Below are 19614 nucleotides of genomic sequence, written 5' to 3' on the forward strand. Positions count from 1 at the left end.
CTAAATATTCCTGTCATTTTTATTTCTTCCTGGTTGATTAAAATTAGATCTAGTACAGGATAATTATTTTGTTGCTTCCACTCCTTTTTGGAGGTAAGATTTTTTTTGCTCAGTAAAACAAGTTATAACTTGTTAGACACTCTACTTATAAGTGACTGAGATGTCTTATAGAAGTTCGGATAGTTTTTGACAGTTAGTACTAGTCCATCTTTCCTCTCTGTTGGTTTCACAATAGCCATTTATGATGTACAATCCATTGCCCCATGTGTATAGATTGCCACAACGATATCCATTCAGTTCCTCTCTTATTCTTTCCCAAATACTCTCCAGGACCCCCCTTCAAGTAGGAATTATCTAAATAGATATTCTTAGTGTCTTAACGCCTCCAAAGAAGCTTGTTTTAAATATTTTAACCTGTAATTCTTACCCAACCAAATCTCCATAAAATTTGAGTTTATTTTTATTCATCATTTTGTCTTATAATCTCAAGTTCATGATGTGAGTATCAAGAGGTACCCTGGCACTATTGTAAGTAGTTAGATGTGCAGGCTCTGCACCAGATGGCCTGGGTTTGAATTCCAGCAATGCCACGGGGCAAGGCATATGTAAATGGAGACTTAGTTGTGCCTTTCTTACATCATTACAGAAAAATTAAAAGCACTCAATGAAGTACAGTTATTATCTATCTTAAGAGTAGTATAAGTATATATAATAACATCAGTGACTCCCAAAATTTATCCTTAATTGCCAACTTTTTAATCACTGAACAATTTCATTTTCAAAAAGAGGGATGGGTAAGGTTTGCCAGATGTTGCAAATATGTCAGGTAATTTCACATCCATTAATGACTCTTGCAAGAGAAATTTCAGGGCTTAGGTCAAGTTGCAGTGAGATAAAGCGATAGAGAAAACTCCAGAAACTACTCTTTTAGGAATTCAAAGTTTAAATCAGCCGTTTTAGTCACAAAGTTAGATGTTTTTTCCTTCTGTTTGCTTCTCATTTTGATCATTAATGTTAACACAGAATAATAATATTGCAATAGTAAAAACAAAAATTCACTATTTCTTATTGAAATTCTTTTGGTAAGCAAATGAATCAGCTCTGCAAATAACAAAAACAGTTGTTTAAAATAAAATCAGAAATAAGCATTCATCTAACATAGGACCTTGCATGTAAAGAATGCTTAGTGAATTTCCTTTTTGTAAAAATGAATTTTTGTTGAACATTGTTTCTTCTTTTTCCTTCCAAAAGTGTGTGGATTCTCGTGTCATATAACTTGTGTAAACAAAGCTCCAACTGTGTGTCCAGTTCCTCCTGAACAGACGAAAGGTCCCCTGGGTATAGATCCTCAGAAAGGAATAGGGACAGCCTATGAAGGTCATGTCAGGGTAAGTATGATTAAATTGGATTTAGATTAATCTTTTAAGGTTTATTAATGAATTAAAATAAAGTCCAGTCACCTTACAAACATAGTCCTTGACAGAAAATTAGGTAAACAAAATTTATCTAAGAATTTTATTTCACCCAAAGTAATGATTTGAAAAACAAAAACCTAGCTTTTGCTTGGAAATAAATTCCAAAATGTTTCACAATTTTCTGTGCTGTCCTTCTCTTGTAATGAACAATGTTGAAATCTCCATAAGAGTCTTTGGCACGTGGTCTTGCTAGAGGGAGAGTTGGCATATGCTTAGGAAGTATGATGTATTATCAAAGCATAATCTTACCTATAATCTCGAGTAATATTTAAAGCATAATCTTACCTATAATCTCGAGTAAGCTACATTTCATCTTACTACCAAATTTTACTTTTATGCTACTTAGAAAGAAATCCATGAATGTCATTTTAATGAATTGCTAGTGAAAATTAAAATGGTGCCATTTAAAAATTTTTCAGAATAAAAAGTCCTTCAGTGTTAGAAGAATGTATTCTCAAGAATGTATTCTCACATTTTCTCATATGTTATTAATGGTATATGTGTTCCTTCTGCTACTTTACCAAAGTGGCAAACTTCTAACATATGTACATTATCTTCAGGTTTTCACCATGTAAGTACATATGTGATAACAGAGGCTCTGGTTGACAGTTTGAATTGGTTTTGTTTGTTTGTTTGCCTGTCTAAGATCCCTAAGCCAGCTGGAGTGAAGAAAGGATGGCAAAGAGCATTGGCTGTAGTTTGTGACTTCAAACTCTTTCTGTACGACATTGCGGAAGGCAAAGCATCTCAGCCGAGTGTGATAGTTAGTCAAGTGATTGACATGAGGTAAGCTTTCAAAGGTGAAAATATGTGTATCTTTGTAACGTGGGAATAAAAGGTGTCTGATTTTTTCTTCTAATTATATTGCTGTATTTTTATTTAAATCTATTGTGTTAATTTTCTAATTTACTAATATTGCTATAGTAAGATAATTAAAAAATAGGAAGTAGTCGTAATAGGACAGTTTGTGTGTGTATGTGTTGAGTGTGTTGGGGCTAGGGTTCAGAGAAAAGAAGCTAATGTTTGAATCCAAAAGTCCAGCTTAAAGGTTGCTGGGATATTGGAGGCCTAATGTGTGGGATTTATATCATCACCTAAAATAAAGACTTAGAGTATAGTTCCAATGCGAGGAAAGGAAATAGAAATCTCAAAATCAGACACGCCCTTGGAATATATACTGAACTGGTAAACATTTAAGTAAGTGCATCTCTTGAAAGTTTCTGGTCTCATTTTTCAGACTCTTCCTGTGCCCCTTGGAGTGCTCTCCCTTACCTCTGGTAACTCGAGGCATTCTGGAGTGATCTTATTAACTCCCGTAGCTTCAGCCACTCTCCTGCACTGATGACTTCAAAACATACACTTCCAGTTCACATCTTCCTCCAGCACTCAGAACTAGGATGGCTCACATTAGCATTTCCTGCCAGCATCTCTGGCATGCTATCTTTCTTATAAATATGGAACATGAAGGGATAAATGCAAGCTATATTACCAAGGGTAATCTGACAGAGCCTGCTCAAGGACTAATTGTAGAAGGAAAGATAAGACGTCAAATCTCCAAGACCAACAGAATGATGATACCAATAACCAAATTAAGGAAATCACAAAGAATAAATTATTGTGGAGCAAATCTGTTTTAGGTGTTGAAAGAACAGTAAAATATCAGATGAGCTATGTTGAGGGCACATGAGATGTATTATGAGAAGCAAAAGGGTCGAGTCTGCTGGAGACTCTGGAGCCCGTCCAGCATTCAAATCCCAGTCCTACTTTTATACTTACTGGCCTGGGACTTTTGGTAAAATAGGAATTGTTTCTACCTCTCCTATCATGTGCTGCTGTTAAACTCTTGATAAATTATTAATACTTTGGGCACTATCAATTACAATGGAGGAAAAAAATCAAACTTTTAAAAATACTTAATTTGGATACTTTGTGCAATTAAGTTTTGAGGATTACTTCATGTGTGTTATTTGGATACACACCTAAGACCACACACACATGTACCTACATAAACTGACTTCTAATGTTTCACTTTTCCTTCAGGGATGAAGAATTTTCTGTGAGTTCAGTTTTGGCTTCTGATGTTATTCATGCAGGTCGAAAAGATATACCCTGTATATTTAGAGTAAGTATGTGCTATAATTTGATCACTGAATTACTTGTTTTTAATGAGTATGTTTCGCTTCTCCATATAGATCACAAGCTTACTAGGAATAGAACCAAATCCTGTGTTCATTTATATACTCGTATCATTAAATACTTGTATGTATAGACAATTAATACTAAGTAAATATTTAATTACTGAAAGATCTGTATTTAATTAAATAATTAAATATTGCTTAGTGAAAGCCACATAATTATATGGCTGCTAAAATAGGCTTCCCCTTGGACAACATTTTTGAGTCACAATTGAATTTTCAAATAAATACTACCATATGGAAAATGAAATAAGTGTGAGATTTCTCAAGTTTTTTAAAAATAGAAGTTTCTTCTAAAATCTCATTTAAAAAATTAAGGTGTGTTTCAGTTATATTGCTTTGCAGTAACCACTCCAAAACTTAGTGGCTTAACCAATAGTGATTTGTTTTTCACCATTCTGTAGGTCTTTTGTTGTTGACTGGAGTCTCTCATGTGGCTGCATTCAGCTCATTTGGAGCTGGAATATCCAAAACGACCTTACTCTCATATCTGGGGTTTTGGTGCTGGCTCTTTGCTGGGCGGTCTCAGTTCTCTCTGTGAACTCTCTCCATGTGGTTCGGTGGTCTGGCTGAGCTCTCTGGCTGGCTTCCAAGAGAGCCAAAGAAGCTGCCAGCTCTTTTATAGACTAGGCCCAAAACAGGCATAATAACCCTCTTGCTTTCTGTTAGTCAAAGTAGGTCATGAGGTCAGCCCAGATTTAAGAGGAGGAGAACGGACTCCTCTTTTTGATAAGAAGAATGGAATTCCATAGGCAGAATTGTTGGCAGCCATCTTTGGAGGCTATCCACAGGGAAGTCTTGAATTGGTGAATTAAGATAACAGAGGCAAAAAGAAAGGACTACCGCCCAAATGTTATACCTATATATATGCTTAGTATTTGTGAATCTTCTATGTCAGGAAGGTTAGACGAAGACTATACTTAGTCTTAATTCCCATACAAACAACTGTTTATTCTCTCTGTAGCCACCAAGGGAACCTAAAGAGGCCTTCTTATCTATAACTGATAAAATAGTGGGATTTTATTGTCACTGATGCTTAAATTACTTTTAATAAAAGATCCATGTATATAAAATTTAAATCTGTTCTAAGTGCTGTTTGCATAATGATAAGCTTTCATTTAAATAGTAACTAAAGTGATCTGATCTTCTCTAAGATAATGTGAGTTATTGTTATGAAATAACACAGCATGTAAGTATTTCTGAGCATTTCTGACTTTTAAAACAAGTTGAAAATCAGTATGGTGTAGTGGTTACAAGCATGAGCATGGGATTCCAGGCTGCTGTATGCCCTTAGGGAAATTAACTTCTCTGCATCCCAGTTCTTTCATGTATAAAATCAGGATGTAATAACAATATCTATCTGATGAAGATGTGGAGAGGGTTGCATGAGTTAAAGTGCTTTGATCAGTGCCCAGTAATTAGTCAATGTTAGTTGCTGTTATGTGAGTATATGCGATGCATTTTTAGTGATAGTATTCTAGCACTTCATAGCAAAGAAAATAAAAATGTTACTAACGTTTAGAATGATACCTGCTACCTTCGCTTTGCCATGAAATGTAATGCTAAAACCAGTTATTCTTCTGATTCGGAATAGCTAAACTCGTTAAAGGAATCACTTAATGAATGCTCATTTTATTGGCTAGCATAAGCATCAAACTCGCTTAAAGGTGTCTGTTTTCTAAAATCATGTATTTTGATTCACTTTTTCTAGGTCACAACTTCCCAGCTCTCAGCCTCTAATAACAAATGTTCGATCCTGATGCTAGCAGATAGTGAGAATGAGAAGAGTAAGTGGGTGGGAGTGCTCGGTGAATTGCACAAGATTTTGAAGAAAAACAAATTCAGAGACCGCTCAGTCTATGTTCCCAAAGAGGCGTATGACAGCACTCTACCCCTCATTAAAACAACCCAGGCAGCTGCAATCATAGGTATGAATTTATAACATTTATCATGTTGACGTAATTGTTTACTAATCGACCTTGTCAGCAGGGATTGGCTTTCATCTAGGAATCCCCAGTGTCCAGCGTAGTATGTGTTGTATCGCAGATGCTCAGTAAGTGTGTATTGAGTGAATGAGACCATATTAGAGTTTTGTTTCTCAGTAAACACTTTTCAAATATGTTTTCTTCTGAAAAAGTAACAGCGCTAAAAATTAACCTATTAACAAATACATTTTCTGCTTGAGTGAAAACAAGCTGTTTAATGTCTTAAAGCATAAGTTTCCTATATAAAATGTAGATACTAATTGCCTTGCACAGGTTATTGGGAAGTTTAAATAAGATGTAATACATAACACAGAGTGCCTTGCATATAAAATGCTCTCAAATAAATGGCAGCTCCAATGTCTGGAAGTTTAAATTTTTGTTATATTCCTTTGTACACATACAACTCTTTTGTTACTTTCTAGTAAATAATGAAACGTTTAATGAACAGACTGCAAATACCTTTTACAGTCTTTCCCTCCCAAAACAAGAAATGAAACTGGACCCCGGGCACTAACAAACTAAGTTTTTAATTTTTTTTCACCTTTTATTAAATAAACATTTACTTCTTTTTATAAGTATTGATATAGATTATTTTTAATGATCTATTTAAAAAGACATGAGATTATATTTACGACTGTAATCTGAAAAGAAATTTAGTAGTACAAATTGTTATTGCTATTTTTAAATTATTTATTTCAGTGTTGTTGTTTTTACCAAATTTTTAAATTATCTGTTCTATAAGTTTTACACAGTTTTTTACCTAATAGAAATGTTTCATATTTATATCTTGCATAGATCATGAAAGGATAGCTTTGGGAAATGAAGAAGGTTTATTTGTTGTGCATGTCACCAAAGATGGTAAGAGAAAACTTAATTATTGTGGGGTAACTTTAAACCATATGTTCTTAGAAAATTTTAAACTCTAGATTCTAAATTCTAAAAACAGTAGGATTTGCTCTTATTTATTATAATTAACATTTTCAGACCTAATTTGATAAGTCAAAAGATAATTTTTTAATATCTTTAGTGATCCTAAGTTCTAAAACTTCCCAAGTGTGGATTGTCTTTCTTGTGTAATTTTATTTAATAGTCCTACTGTATGATCTCAGGTTGCATTTCTAAAGAAGGTACATGAAAGAAAATACAACTTGATTTTTCCATTGTTCTAATAGTACTAGAAGAGGTAATAGTCATTAAAATGTGTTTGTTTCCCACAGTTTATTACAACAGATTTTTTTCCTGGAGAGAAATTAAATATTGGATGAACTAAAAAGGAGCCAATTTAATTTAGCATTTTTGAATACAGTGTTCTATGTTTATATCAAGTTTAGATCATGGGAAAACAAAGCATTTAAACTTCATTAATTTGTTACCCATAAAAATACCTTTAGTGAAATATGAGTTACTCATTTTTTCAAAAATAGAAACCCTATGGTAAAGTTCCCTAGAATTTAGTGCCAGTAAAAAGGTTTGTCTGTTTTGTTTTTTGAAAATCTGGCATGCTTTTATCACACAGGAGTTCTTTGCCTTGGCTGCCAAAAATTTCAGTGCTAAATTTAATACTTTACTATAGGTCAGTTAAATTATCTTGTAATGGGTGTAATTATTTTCCTTTTTCTCCATATGATTTCTGAGCTCTTATTCTTCTCTGTGCATCTGTCTTTATAATAAATTGACGTATGTATATCCTTTTGTCTGTAATTGGGATATGATTAATGAATAAACAAGACATTATTTTTCATCTGATTTATTACTTACTGTTCCTTTGCCTAGAAATTATTAGAGTTGGTGACAATAAGAAGATTCATCAGATTGAACTCATTCCAAATGATCAGCTTGTTGCTGTCATCTCAGGACGAAATCGTCACGTACGACTTTTTCCTATGTCAGCTTTGGACGGACGAGAGACTGATTTTTATAAGCTGGCAGAAACTAAAGGGTGTCAAACCATAACTTCTGGGAAAGTGCGTCATGGAGCTCTTACATGCCTGTGTGTGGCTATGAAAAGGCAGGTCCTCTGTTACGAACTATTTCAGAGCAAGACCCGTCACAGAAAATTTAAGGAAATTCAAGTCCCATACAATGTCCAATGGATGGCAATCTTCAGTGAACACCTCTGTGTGGGATTCCAGTCAGGGTTTCTAAGATACCCCTTGAATGGAGAAGGAAGTCCGTACAGTATGCTCCATTCAAATGACCACACACTATCATTTATTGCACATCAACCGATGGATGCCATCTGCGCAGTGGAGATCTCCAGTAAAGAATACCTGCTGTGTTTTAACAGCATTGGGATGTACACTGACTGCCAGGGCCGAAGATCTAGACAGCAGGAGCTGATGTGGCCAGCAAGCCCTTCCTCTTGTTGTAAGATTCTCCTCCTTTTGGCTGTCGTACCTTCCTGTCTCTTTCTGTTCCTTCCACTTCGTCTCCTAGAAGTAGTCATTAACAGCGGGTTATTTTTTTAAGTCATCCTTAAGGTTTTTCCACAGTATTATGTTGTTTATATAAAGTCCCCATGTGTAGTTAGTCCAACAGTTCAACACAGTCATGCATATAATTAAAGGTAATCTTTCTATGGAATATTTTACTTAGATGCATTTTTTTAACCCATGCTATTGTATTTTGAAATAACCCTAGTTACCTTCATGGTCCTGAAAAACATAGTGTCTGTGATTATTCATAGCTCATAAGACTTCTGGAGAAGTAGTTACTAAGTGAGTTATTTAATCAGCTATGTAAAGATACCGTCTAGCATCTACGAGAAGTGTTACTCAGTTTTACATTTTTTTATCTAGCTCGGTAGATGTTTAAAGTTGCTTATTACAGGGGCCGGACCGGTGGCTCAGGCAGTTAGAGCTCCATGCTCCTAACCCCAAAGGCTGCCGGTTCGATTCCTACGTGAGCCAGTGCCAGATGGCTCAGTTGGTTGGAGCGTGGGCTCTCAGCCACAAGGTTGCTGGTTCGACTCCTCGACTCCTGCAAGGGATGGTGGGCTGCGCCCCCTGCAACTAAGATTGAAAGGACAACTTGACTTGGAAAAAGTCCTGGAAGTACACACTGTTCCCCAATAAAGTCTTATTCCCCTTCCCCCCAAAAAAAAACCACCAGACCCTTCAAAAAATAAATAAAATAAAATAAAATTGCCTATTACACTATTTCAGAAAATATTAAGACATTAATAAATTTTGGAATATTCATTATGTGCCATTTCACTGTACAAGACATAACAATGAGTAAAATAGACAGTCTTACTCTCACAGAGCATAGAGTGCAGGGAATAGATTCACGACAAAGCAAGGAGTTGCAATAGAAGGTAGGTGCTATGATAGCAGAAGACCAGACTCTGTAGAGGCACAGAGGAGGACTCTCCAATCCAGAATGTTTGGTTTTTAGTGGCAGGTACTTGAGCATGTTTAAATGCTGGAGGGAAATAGCCACTAGGGAACTAGGGAAAGGTTGACTCTGTGTAAATGTAGAAACTGGAGTAAGATCCCCCAGAAGACCAGAGTGGGTGGAATTCAGAACCCTGGGGGAGGGTGTGGGGCAGGAGGAGGAAAACATCTTCCACTGTAACAGGATAGGAGGAGTGATGGCTGTGAGTACCGTCGAGTGTGAAGGTTCAGTAGAAGAAAGTTTAGGAGAGCCATACATGCTTATTATAGAAAAATTAGAAAATCTAGATAAAAAGAAAAATAATTCTGATCCCATAAACCCAGACTTAATTATACTTAATGTTTTGTTTCTCCTGAAATATATACTCTTATCTGTGGCATCATATTTAGAATGAATGCTGTTTTGTAACCTAGTCATGTAATAATTCAGGGTTTTACTTCTAATGTGGAGTAAGAATTAGAATATCTGGCTTTTATGAATAGCTCTGCCAAAAATTTAATTTGTGACCTTAGTTTAGATTAATCGTTTAATCTCTCTTTGCTTGTATCACCATTTATTGATTTTCATTCTTTCATTAAGTACATAGTGAGTACCTACCATATTCATGTAACTACGCGAGGTGCTTTATCAGACATTCATAGCTGACTAGAACGCTTACCTAAAGATTTCTCTGCTCTGTAAGTTTGTTTCACCTTCAATCGCTTAACTACTTTAGGAATCAAATACTTTAAAAATTTAAAGTAGTTCCTTTATAGAATTAGTGTTGGGCAGGGGGATACTATACTTTTGGTGTTAGCAGAATCCTTCTGTATTATAGTGGCTATAAAATCTCTTAATTTCTGATTCATGTTCTGTTTACTTCAAAAAGGTTTTGATGTGGGTACTATATGATAACAGTAGGATTTAGCATAGATCTTTCAAAATCTTTTGGGTTTAATAGTTAAAAGCAACCAGCCAAGTGTTTTCTATTCCCTTCTCCCAGGTTACAATGCACCGTATCTCTCCGTGTATAGTGAAAATGCGGTTGACATCTTTGATGTGAACTCCATGGAATGGATTCAGACTCTCCCACTCAAAAAGGTAAGTTACCATTAAAATATGGCTAAGCAAACTAATGAGTGTAAGTAACACTAATGGGACTACTTAGCTGTTTTTCACCAATTCAGCATTTTCTGTCATATGTGATTGATAACTTGGGACTTAGTTTAAGAGAAAAAACAAAACAAAAATCAAGCTGGTTAATTTTATAATTAGCTCAACACTACACTATTTTTATTACATTGAATTTCAAACAACTAGAATACATCCTACAACCGAAAATGTCAGTGTTACCTTCCACTGTATTTTAAGGAGCTCTGAGGGAGTGTGTTATTCTTAATTATAAGAGTTTTTCACATAATGGTTTGCAATTTGTAATCCTGTGAGGACAGATTTACAGGCTAGAAAAGTGATTAAAATTAGAAACAAACTGTGTTTAAGCAGCTCATGATTATAAAATAAAGGTTTCACATATTCCTAATAAAACATTTTCCTGTAATATTTCCCTATGATAACATAAAGAAAATTTTTGCAAGTAGTATAGAAAGGTTGTTTTGCAAAAGTGAAGAGTATTAGTTTCATATAGATATATGTAGCATGTATCATTAGTTGGGGGACAGGGTTTAGAAGAACAGGTAAAAGAAAGTAGCCAAAATCATATCTCAGAATCTTCCCCAATTTTAAACTACATCAGCAGTGAATAAAGCTCTTGTAAATACTGCTGCATTATATAAAGCAAAATTTACAGTCCTCTAGTTTGTACATTTGGGCTGGTAACAATTAGTTTTTCCCTTTTATTTTTATTATGTAAATTTTCCAACATATGTGAAGCAATATGTGACCTTTATGAAGCTTAATAATAAACTGATCACTTATGAACCTACCTCCTAACTTAAGAGCCAGAACATTACAAAAATACCTGTGTATTTTTCCCTTATCCATACTCCTGCCTCTTTCCAGGGAAAATCACTATCCCTAATGCTGTGTTCATCATTTCCTTGCTTTTCTTAAAATCCAGAACTTTTTGTGTATTTAAATATTCCCAAACAATACATTGTTCAGTTCTTGCATTTGAGATTATAAAATGTTATGTTGTATGTCATCTCCTGCCCTGCTTTCTTTGTGCATTTACTGTGTTTCTAAGACTCCTCCATGGTGTTACATGTACCATGTTACATGTTGTTCATTGCTTTCCACTATATAAAATATTCTGTTGGGTGAATAGATCATAAATGATCTGTTGTCTGGTTAGTACATTTGAATTATTTCCTACCTTTTTACTGTGGTGAACATTGCTGCATATGCTTTGTCATATGCCTGGGGATGGAACTGATGGGACATGGGGAATGCACGCATTCAACTTTATAAGATAGTGTCAAGTTATTTTCCAAAGTAATTGTACCAGTTGACACTCCCACGCACAAGCAATATATGAGTTTTTACTGACTCATCCTCTCAACACTTGCCATTGTCAGAATTCATAGTTCTAGAGCCATTATATATGGTTATGCAGTGGTATCTCATTGAAATGTTCATTTGCATGTCCTTTGTCAACTGTATTGTTTATAATCTTTTTATGTTTATTCAGTATTTATATTTCCTCTTCTGTGAAATGCCTGGTCATGTCTTTTTGCTCATTTTCCTGTTTGATTTGTCATCTTTTTCTTACATATTTATTGAAATTCTTTATATATTACAGATACAGGGTTAGTAATGGGTGTGGTGAATCTTTTCCCTGTTTGTGACCTATCTAATAACTTTTATGGTGATGAACAGTTATTATAAAATAACAATAAATTACGCTGTTTTGCTGAAATGTATTGTTCTAAATTTAAATGTAGTTAAATATATCATTCTTATCCTTTAGGTTTATCTCTTTTCTGTTTAAGAAAGTTCTACCTCAAGGTCATAAAGTTATGACCTTTATTTTCTTTCAAAAATTTGAAAGTTTTGCCTGTTACATTTATGTCTTTGATCCTTTTGGAGTTGATTTTTTGTGTATGTTGTGAAGTAGGGATTCAGTTTCATTTCTTCCATGTAGATAACCAGTTGCTCCATCACCATCTGTTGGCAGTTTTTCCTCTGTGTTGTACAATTTTATCTCTCATATGTGTACATTTAGTTCAAATAAAATTCTAAAAGTATCTGTGTTGATATATTAGTATAATCACTTGGTATCATTTCTGTATAAGCAAATGGTTTTAAAAAGTCAAATTTAAGGTTTAAATGTATTTCTACTTCTTTTTTTTGCCCAGAATAGTCTTCCTTTAAAATGTTATCATTATAACTTCGTTCACATTAGATAATTTTGTACCTTTCCAGTCAGAATTAATGTTAATTTTTTGTTGATTTTCTGAGAGTGCTATATTTTGAAGAGAAAGAGGAAGGATAAATTAAAGGTCTGAATGGTTTGTGCTTTATATATATATACCAAAAGTCTTATGATTTAATATTTGAAGGTTTTGTTGAAATACTGATTTTATTTTTTATTGTTTTTAGGTTCGACCCTTAAACAGTGAAGGATCATTAAATCTTTTAGGGTTGGAGACAATTAGATTGATATATTTCAAAAATAAGATGGCAGGTAAGAAAATACACACAAATAGGATAGCTTCAATGGAAACATTCTCTCTAAGCGGACTGCCTAGAAGATAATAAGTGGCAGAGCTCAGATTTAAACTCAGGTGTATCTTACTCCAAAGTCTGTGATCTTGGCCTCTTAGCATACTCTCTCAATATATTAAGATAAACTGCTGGACAAAAAGCCATTCTGTTTAGGCTGGCATTACTGTATATGCAAAACATTTTGTTTCTAACCTACCTTGTTATTCTTTTGTGGAGTATTGAGGTAAGTAGAGAAAGTATAGCTGAATATTTCTTCTGTACTTTTAATACTGTGGAACCTAAGCAAGATTTGTAGCACTAAAATTATGAAAATTTATCAGCCAGTGCGTAGGGATTAGAACTTCTGAAGTGCGAATGATAACATGGGCGACAGATGACAAAAGGGAAGAGAGCAAAGTCACAGGCGTGCCAGAGTCAGGAGAGGGAATGGGGACTCTGGGCGTTACAGAGAGGAGAAGGGCAGTGTCCAAAGCAGTGAGGTGAGTCCCAGCCAGGGAGACTGTCCACAGGCAACTAAACAAGGGAGCTGCTTGCCAGTCAGTGCACCTGCACAGTTAAAATCGCACTTTCAACAGATAGAATGCTCTCTTCTATGTAATAGTTATTCTCATGTCTTAGCAACAAATTTCTGCGTAACAGAGATTCATAAGTTAACAATCTTTTTTGGTGGATCTACTTAATGAAGATGTCCTCATGGTACAATATGTACTTAAAATCATTTAAATTGTCTTAAATGTAAGTAAAAACATTGTCGTCAAGAGAACACATTAAAATGTTTATACCAGTTATCTCTGAGTAGTGGGATTATCATCTTGTTGTTTATGCTTTTCTTGTTCCCCCCATATTCTTCCAATAACTTTGTATATTCTGCTATAAAAAAAAAAAATCCATCAAAAGTTTATTTCTTGTTTTGTTTGTTTTAATACTGAAATACACACGTGAAATTGCTTGGCTTCAGATTTGATGCCCTGGTGGTGTCTTGATATGCAGACTGGTGAGTGTAGACGTTCTTCACTAAGAAGATATTCTCGTGCGACTTGAGAAAGGATAGTCAGGTTTTAGAAATGATGGCCATTTATGAAGCCAATGAAGCAAGCTTAGGGCCTTCATTTTCAAGACCCTGTACTTAAGTTCGTATTTGTTTCTTAGATTAACTCCAAATATCTGCACAGGACTGAAATCTACCCTGTTCTCACTGTGTGTGACCCTGATGATCATAAAATGTGTCCATTACCCAGTTTGTGTCTATAGGATAAAACCTATTCCAATTTGTCTTTTCCTTTGCTTTCATCTTTCTATTCTAGGCTACGGGTAAAGGTGGAGCTTGGACAAGGGAGACCTGACAGAATTTCAGCATAGTGGTCTTGTCCTTTGTAAAGGGAAGGAAATCCTATTTCCTAGAGATCCTTTCTTTTTCTCTGTCTTGCTTTCTCCCTCATCTCTTCACCTCCTTTATCCCAAAGTGCTCCCCCAGCCCTTGGGCTCTCCAGAATCTCCCATCACCACTGTAACTCCCCAAGACCTTCTTTATCCGCACAATGCTCAAGTTCCAAAATTGTTTCATGTTCTCGTCTACTTTAAAAATTTTGTCCTTTTTCACGTTTGTTGTTAGGAAAACAATCTCATTAAACTACGTTACTATGATAATGGGAAAGTGTTGCTTTTTTTACCAGTCATCTTCCTTTGGCCTGACTTACAGGCCGTTTGGCTTCTTCCCACCTCCTTTTCCTCACTTCAGCTTTCTGGGTCTTTAAAAACTTGTAAAGATTGGCATTTCTCTGTTTCCTGATCTTGTTTACCCATCATGTTGTGTGGGTACAGTTGTCTATTTTACAGTACGTTCACATATCACAGCATGTTTTGGGAGCCAGTGGCTGATAGTTTTGTTTATTTCTATGTATTAAAATTGAAATAGAATAAGATGGGCACTGGGTTGCTAGATATATATGATTAAGTATCATCTCCCCCCAAGATCACAAGAGTAGAACTAGTGACAGATTCTTGCCTTCAGTAAAGGAAGCTAGTGGGAACACAATTCCTTTTCCTTTGTGCATCTCACAGTGTGGATCTTGCAAAGGGAATGTTTGAATGTGTAAAAATACTTTTAATTATTATTTACGTGAACAATTTACCATGTATGCCTGATTGCTATGCAAGTTAGCCATAGGAGCTTTCTAACACATTGAAACCAGTACCTGGAAAGGAGAGAGAAAATAGTGCAGAGATACTGGGGGTGGGGTGGCCAGAGTGATAGGACACCCAGGCCACTATGTTTTTTTTTCCTTCTAGAGAAATTGTGCTGTTTTATGTTTATAATCAAATAAAAGTGATAATACACTTTGTACGCTGTGTTTAACTTGAGCATATATCTGTTTATATGGGTTCTGTTGAAAATTATTGCTTATTTACTATGATCACACAACTTTTAAAAATCAGAATAGCATATACTGTACTTGCACAATTGATTAACATTTATACTGTCTTAGAGATTAATGGATAAAAAGCATTTTAGCAGTTTAAAGAACGTCATTGTTCTTTGTATTTTTTTAACAGAAGGTGATGAACTGGTAGTTCCTGAAACATCAGATAATAGTCGGAAGCAAATGGTTAGAAATATTAACAATAAGCGGCGTTATTCCTTCAGAGTCCCAGAAGAGGAAAGGATGCAGCAGAGGAGGTAGATATTCAGTTTCTACGATCATCCATCCATGCTCGTAGCATCGGAGGACTATTTGGTGATAATACTATATTTGATCTGGGAGGAAAATTTGGTCTCTGGAAATTTGTCATTCATCTGTGGGGTTAAAAACTTCAACGGTGAGCGTGCTTCTCAGTGTCATTTTAATGACCACTCTCCATGTTGTGAGTATGAACTAGATAAAAGTACCATAATCCGATTCACTTCTCTATATATATGGAGTAGTTACAATTTTTAGAATGTGAGCCTTTCTATAATATAAACATAGAATGTATCTGTGCATTAAATAGTAAACCTGTGTATGTTTATGAACTTCAGATTAACTATTCCCTTTATTGGTAAAGAGAAATAGGCTTGTAGTATTTCCAGTTATATATAAAAACATTTCTAAAGTGTCATCAGTTATTTTAAGAGACACACATAAAATGGTCAGAATTATCTGTGAAATAGAGAAGCGCTTCTTTAACATCTATGTGCTGAAAGAACCCTCTATTTTCCTACCAAAAATCATAAGATCTTTTATTTAAAATGTAAAACAAATCTAAGTAAATTTTTAATTGACTATATTCTATTATTTTAATTCTATCCTTATTAACATGACTTCACAGTTTATTTTTATGAAAAAATAAAATATCCTTAATTTGTTTCTAAAGCTTTCTAGATTGATCATGAAAAAAGTGTCTAAATAGGTATTTTCTTTTACAGAGAGATGCTACGAGATCCTGAAATGAGAAATAAATTAATTTCTAACCCAACTAATTTTAACCACATAGCACACATGGGTCCAGGAGATGGAATACAGATCCTAAAAGATCTGCCCATGGTAAGAGAAATTAAGAGTGAATGTTAATATGAATTGGGGTTAAGAGTAAGTGGGGCTGGGGGAGGATGCTGTGTGAGCATGTGCTGAAATAAATGTAAGACTTAAAAGGATGTATTAAGATAATGAGGAAATGTTTATCTCAGTGTGTTGTAATATGTGTAAGATGCATGATGACATACCTGATGAGAAAAACACAAAATTTAGACATCTATCAAAAATCAAACATACCAAGTTCTCATTTAGTTTCATACCCTATAAACTTCTCCCATACCTAGATCACTGTTGTTGGTGGAATAAACTGCCAGGTTTGAAGAGGGTCTGTACCAAGACTCAGAACTTGGTTACCAAATCACTAAAATTCCACTGAGTTTTCGCAGTGTGATACAGGTATTTGGCTTTTCCTCCCTCCCGGAGACTGGCATTAGCTTGGTCAGTCACAGTAACACCTCTCATCTGAATGTAAAATTAAATCTCTTTCCTTTGGCTAGTCAGCCTTACAGAAACAAATACAACATTGGAAAACTTGGTCTTTTAACAACATAAAGAGTGGATTCTTGGACCTGTTATGTTGAAATTTAGAACATTAGTGGAATTAGCTAATTATCCATGCTGTATTTATACTTAACATTTTAGTATCATAGTACTCTCAAAAAACTATTGAAACCGTAACATGACCCTTTTGATCAATGGTGACAACATCTAGGTTTTGCACAGACTTTTAAGCAAATTTGTATACTGTGGCAATTTGGAAGATGATTTGTGACTTTTGAAGCTTGTTCTAAGGAAGTCTGTGTTAACTATCCTCATTACTAACTCTAGAAAATGTAAACACACTGCCAGAAAAAAATGATAGGTAATAAGTTGGATGTGTAGTCAAGTTTTTTAAAATAAAAAATTTAAGTCGTTAAAGGTAGTTTTGCATTTATTTCATGGGAAGTGCAAAAAAATGTGCATTCATTTGAGTCTGAGTTCCTCATTGTAAATATCCCAGTTGGCCCTGCTTATGAATGAATGTAACATTTTTACTATCATTGATTTCTCATTATCATTAAGACATTGTTATATGATTATAGTAATAGTCCTTCCTTTAAGGAGTTCAAATCATTTATTACAATCATTTATCCTTTTGGAATGGAGATTTCTATTTACTGTACTGGGTAAATATAAATAAATTATACAAAGATTACAGCTAATCTTGATATAGTGATTAAAGCTAAGTAAAAAATTTAAGGCTGAGCGTAAATATTAAGGTGAAAATACTGGGCATAAATAAAGGCTGAGTTTAAATATAAAACTGTGATCTGTCATGTTTAAAAGCTATACTATTTTTTCAGCCTTTGCCTGGGAGTCAGATTTAGATTTCTCTCTGTTCTTTTCCCATTCTGAACATTTGCTTTAGTCCTCAGTCTGGTTTTCCTTTATTCTTAGAAGTAAACATAGCATAACTATATAGTCCAAAGCCTCTGTCATTTTTCCCTGTGGAAGTTACCCTGTCAGGTAGAAAGTACCATGAGAGAATTTTTTAAATTTATGATAAGCAATTGAAATGTGAACATATGTATAGTTTATATGTGATAGATAAGTGTTATGTACTACTTTAATGAAACTTTTTGAAATTTACTTAGTAAATAGTTTTTCAACACCAATATGCACTTAGCATTAAGGAGGGCTAGAAGGATACAGATTTCAAACACATATGTTACAAAGCAACACATTAGCAAATACAAAATTATTCTAGTAGTTAACAAGGTTTCAATGGGTAGTATCCTTTTAAAATTAAAATTTTCTTTCAGTTTTGCTTCATTTTGGTGCACAACAAAGAATATAGTTTTCATCTTATATATTCTAACATCATAGCAAGAAGAAAAAAATTAATAAATTCTATTTTATCCCACATATTACACTATCTTCCTTAAGGTGAAATCGTTTCAGAATTTAATAAAATGTTTCTCTGCTTTGTGTTTTTCTGCCGTCGGATGAAAATTCAATTTGCTAATGTTCCAGAATTCTTTAGACCTTCATACACAATAAAACTTGGTCTTCATACACCCTGAATAAGCACACTGAAGCTAAATACCAAATTTCAAATGCGGCAATAATTTTTTATATCACAGCGCCCTCCTTGCTCTGCTTCTTCTCCTCTCACCCTCCCATCACTTAAAAGAAATGCCTGTTTTTTTGTTCCAAGTAAATCAAGGCTTTATTACTAAGCAAAACAATTCAATAAGCTGATCAAGTTTAAAAAACATTCCCCAAAGATTCATCCCCCACCTGATTCCATGACACACGGCCTTCTGTGCTGGCTATTTACTTCCATTGACGATAGATTTTTAGTCTTGGTTCTCACTGATTTTGTTAACCCATGACCACCTTGTTGGCTCTTTTTGTTCTAGCTTTTTTGCCCAGTTTTTAATATTCCTTCCATTCCTTTTATATTTTCTTACCATGTAAGTAGTTTCTATTTCCAGGACAAGAAGTTTGTGTAAATTTTTAAAACCAATTCACCTATACATGTAGTATCGTACGTATCAAAGGTTTCATGTGTCTGAATTTCTGTTCTTCACAGTCTTATTTTATTTTCCCTGACTTTCTTCCTTTCACTAGCAAAAGACATACAAGCTGGGGTTTTTCATAGGCATCCATTTAATCATCTGGCAAATATTTCTTGATATACTGTCTGCCCAGAACCGTGCTTGTCTTGGGGTAGACATTGGTAAAGAAAACAATAATGTGCACGTCTGAAAAAAATAATAATATGCATGTCTGTACCTGTGTTTGTGTGTGTGTATGTGTGTGTGTTTATTGAAAAGCCTGTGATACTTTAATATATTCTCAAATTTGGTATGTTCTTTCCACTGAAATGGAATTATCTGTATTAATGAACTATTTCCAAAAATAACGATGAGTTAAATTCATCTAACATTAAAATATATAAGAAAAGCTTTCAAATACCAAAGCCACATGTTGTCATCTGAGCAAAGAGCATGTACCCCAGACATTTTTGTTTTACTTACTCAAATCAGTACTGCTTCCCTGTGAAATACTTGCAAGCTTAGAAAGTTTATTGGATGTCTTTGGAAGCTTAATTCTGTTTCCTTTGTACCAAAATAATACTGAAAGGGTTGTTTGCCTCATGAATGTGGAAGATGGAAGAGATAGATAGTAAGGGTAAGGGAGTCATTTTTTTTCTTTTTATCTCTTTATCAGATGTGAACCTTTCCTGTGTATCTTAGTGAGCCAAGAGAATACAAGCATTAATATAAAAGCACGTATGTCTTAGAAGTACATACTGTATTCGTTTTCTTGAACCTTTTTTGTCAGTTACCTTTTTTCATAAGTGGATACTGGTAATAAATGACTTGTGTCCAATTGAATACAA

General features: G+C 34.5%; 1 protein-coding gene across 18 annotated transcripts in view; it reads left to right on the plus strand.

The window, feature by feature from the left end:
- Positions 1 to 19614, plus strand: part of CDC42BPA (CDC42 binding protein kinase alpha) — a 202594-nt gene that overhangs the window by 171281 nt on the left and 11699 nt on the right. For all 18 annotated transcript variants that reach the window (XM_074316911.2, XM_019730880.3, XM_019730876.3 and 15 more), the window contains 10 exons: positions 1252 to 1388; positions 2122 to 2261; positions 3516 to 3597; positions 5382 to 5598; positions 6451 to 6513; positions 7429 to 8022; positions 10034 to 10131; positions 12589 to 12673; positions 15268 to 15391; positions 16118 to 16235. In XM_074316911.2, the coding sequence (XP_074173012.1) occupies positions 1252 to 1388; positions 2122 to 2261; positions 3516 to 3597; positions 5382 to 5598; positions 6451 to 6513; positions 7429 to 8022; positions 10034 to 10131; positions 12589 to 12673; positions 15268 to 15391; positions 16118 to 16235 (1658 nt within the window). The remainder of the gene's footprint in view (positions 1 to 1251; positions 1389 to 2121; positions 2262 to 3515; positions 3598 to 5381; positions 5599 to 6450; positions 6514 to 7428; positions 8023 to 10033; positions 10132 to 12588; positions 12674 to 15267; positions 15392 to 16117; positions 16236 to 19614) is intronic.

Source organism: Rhinolophus sinicus, chromosome 6 (assembly GCF_057876585.1).
Source record: "Rhinolophus sinicus isolate RSI-liver-muscle chromosome 6, RSI-T2T, whole genome shotgun sequence".
In the NCBI taxonomy this organism is placed as follows: domain Eukaryota; kingdom Metazoa; phylum Chordata; class Mammalia; order Chiroptera; family Rhinolophidae; genus Rhinolophus; species Rhinolophus sinicus.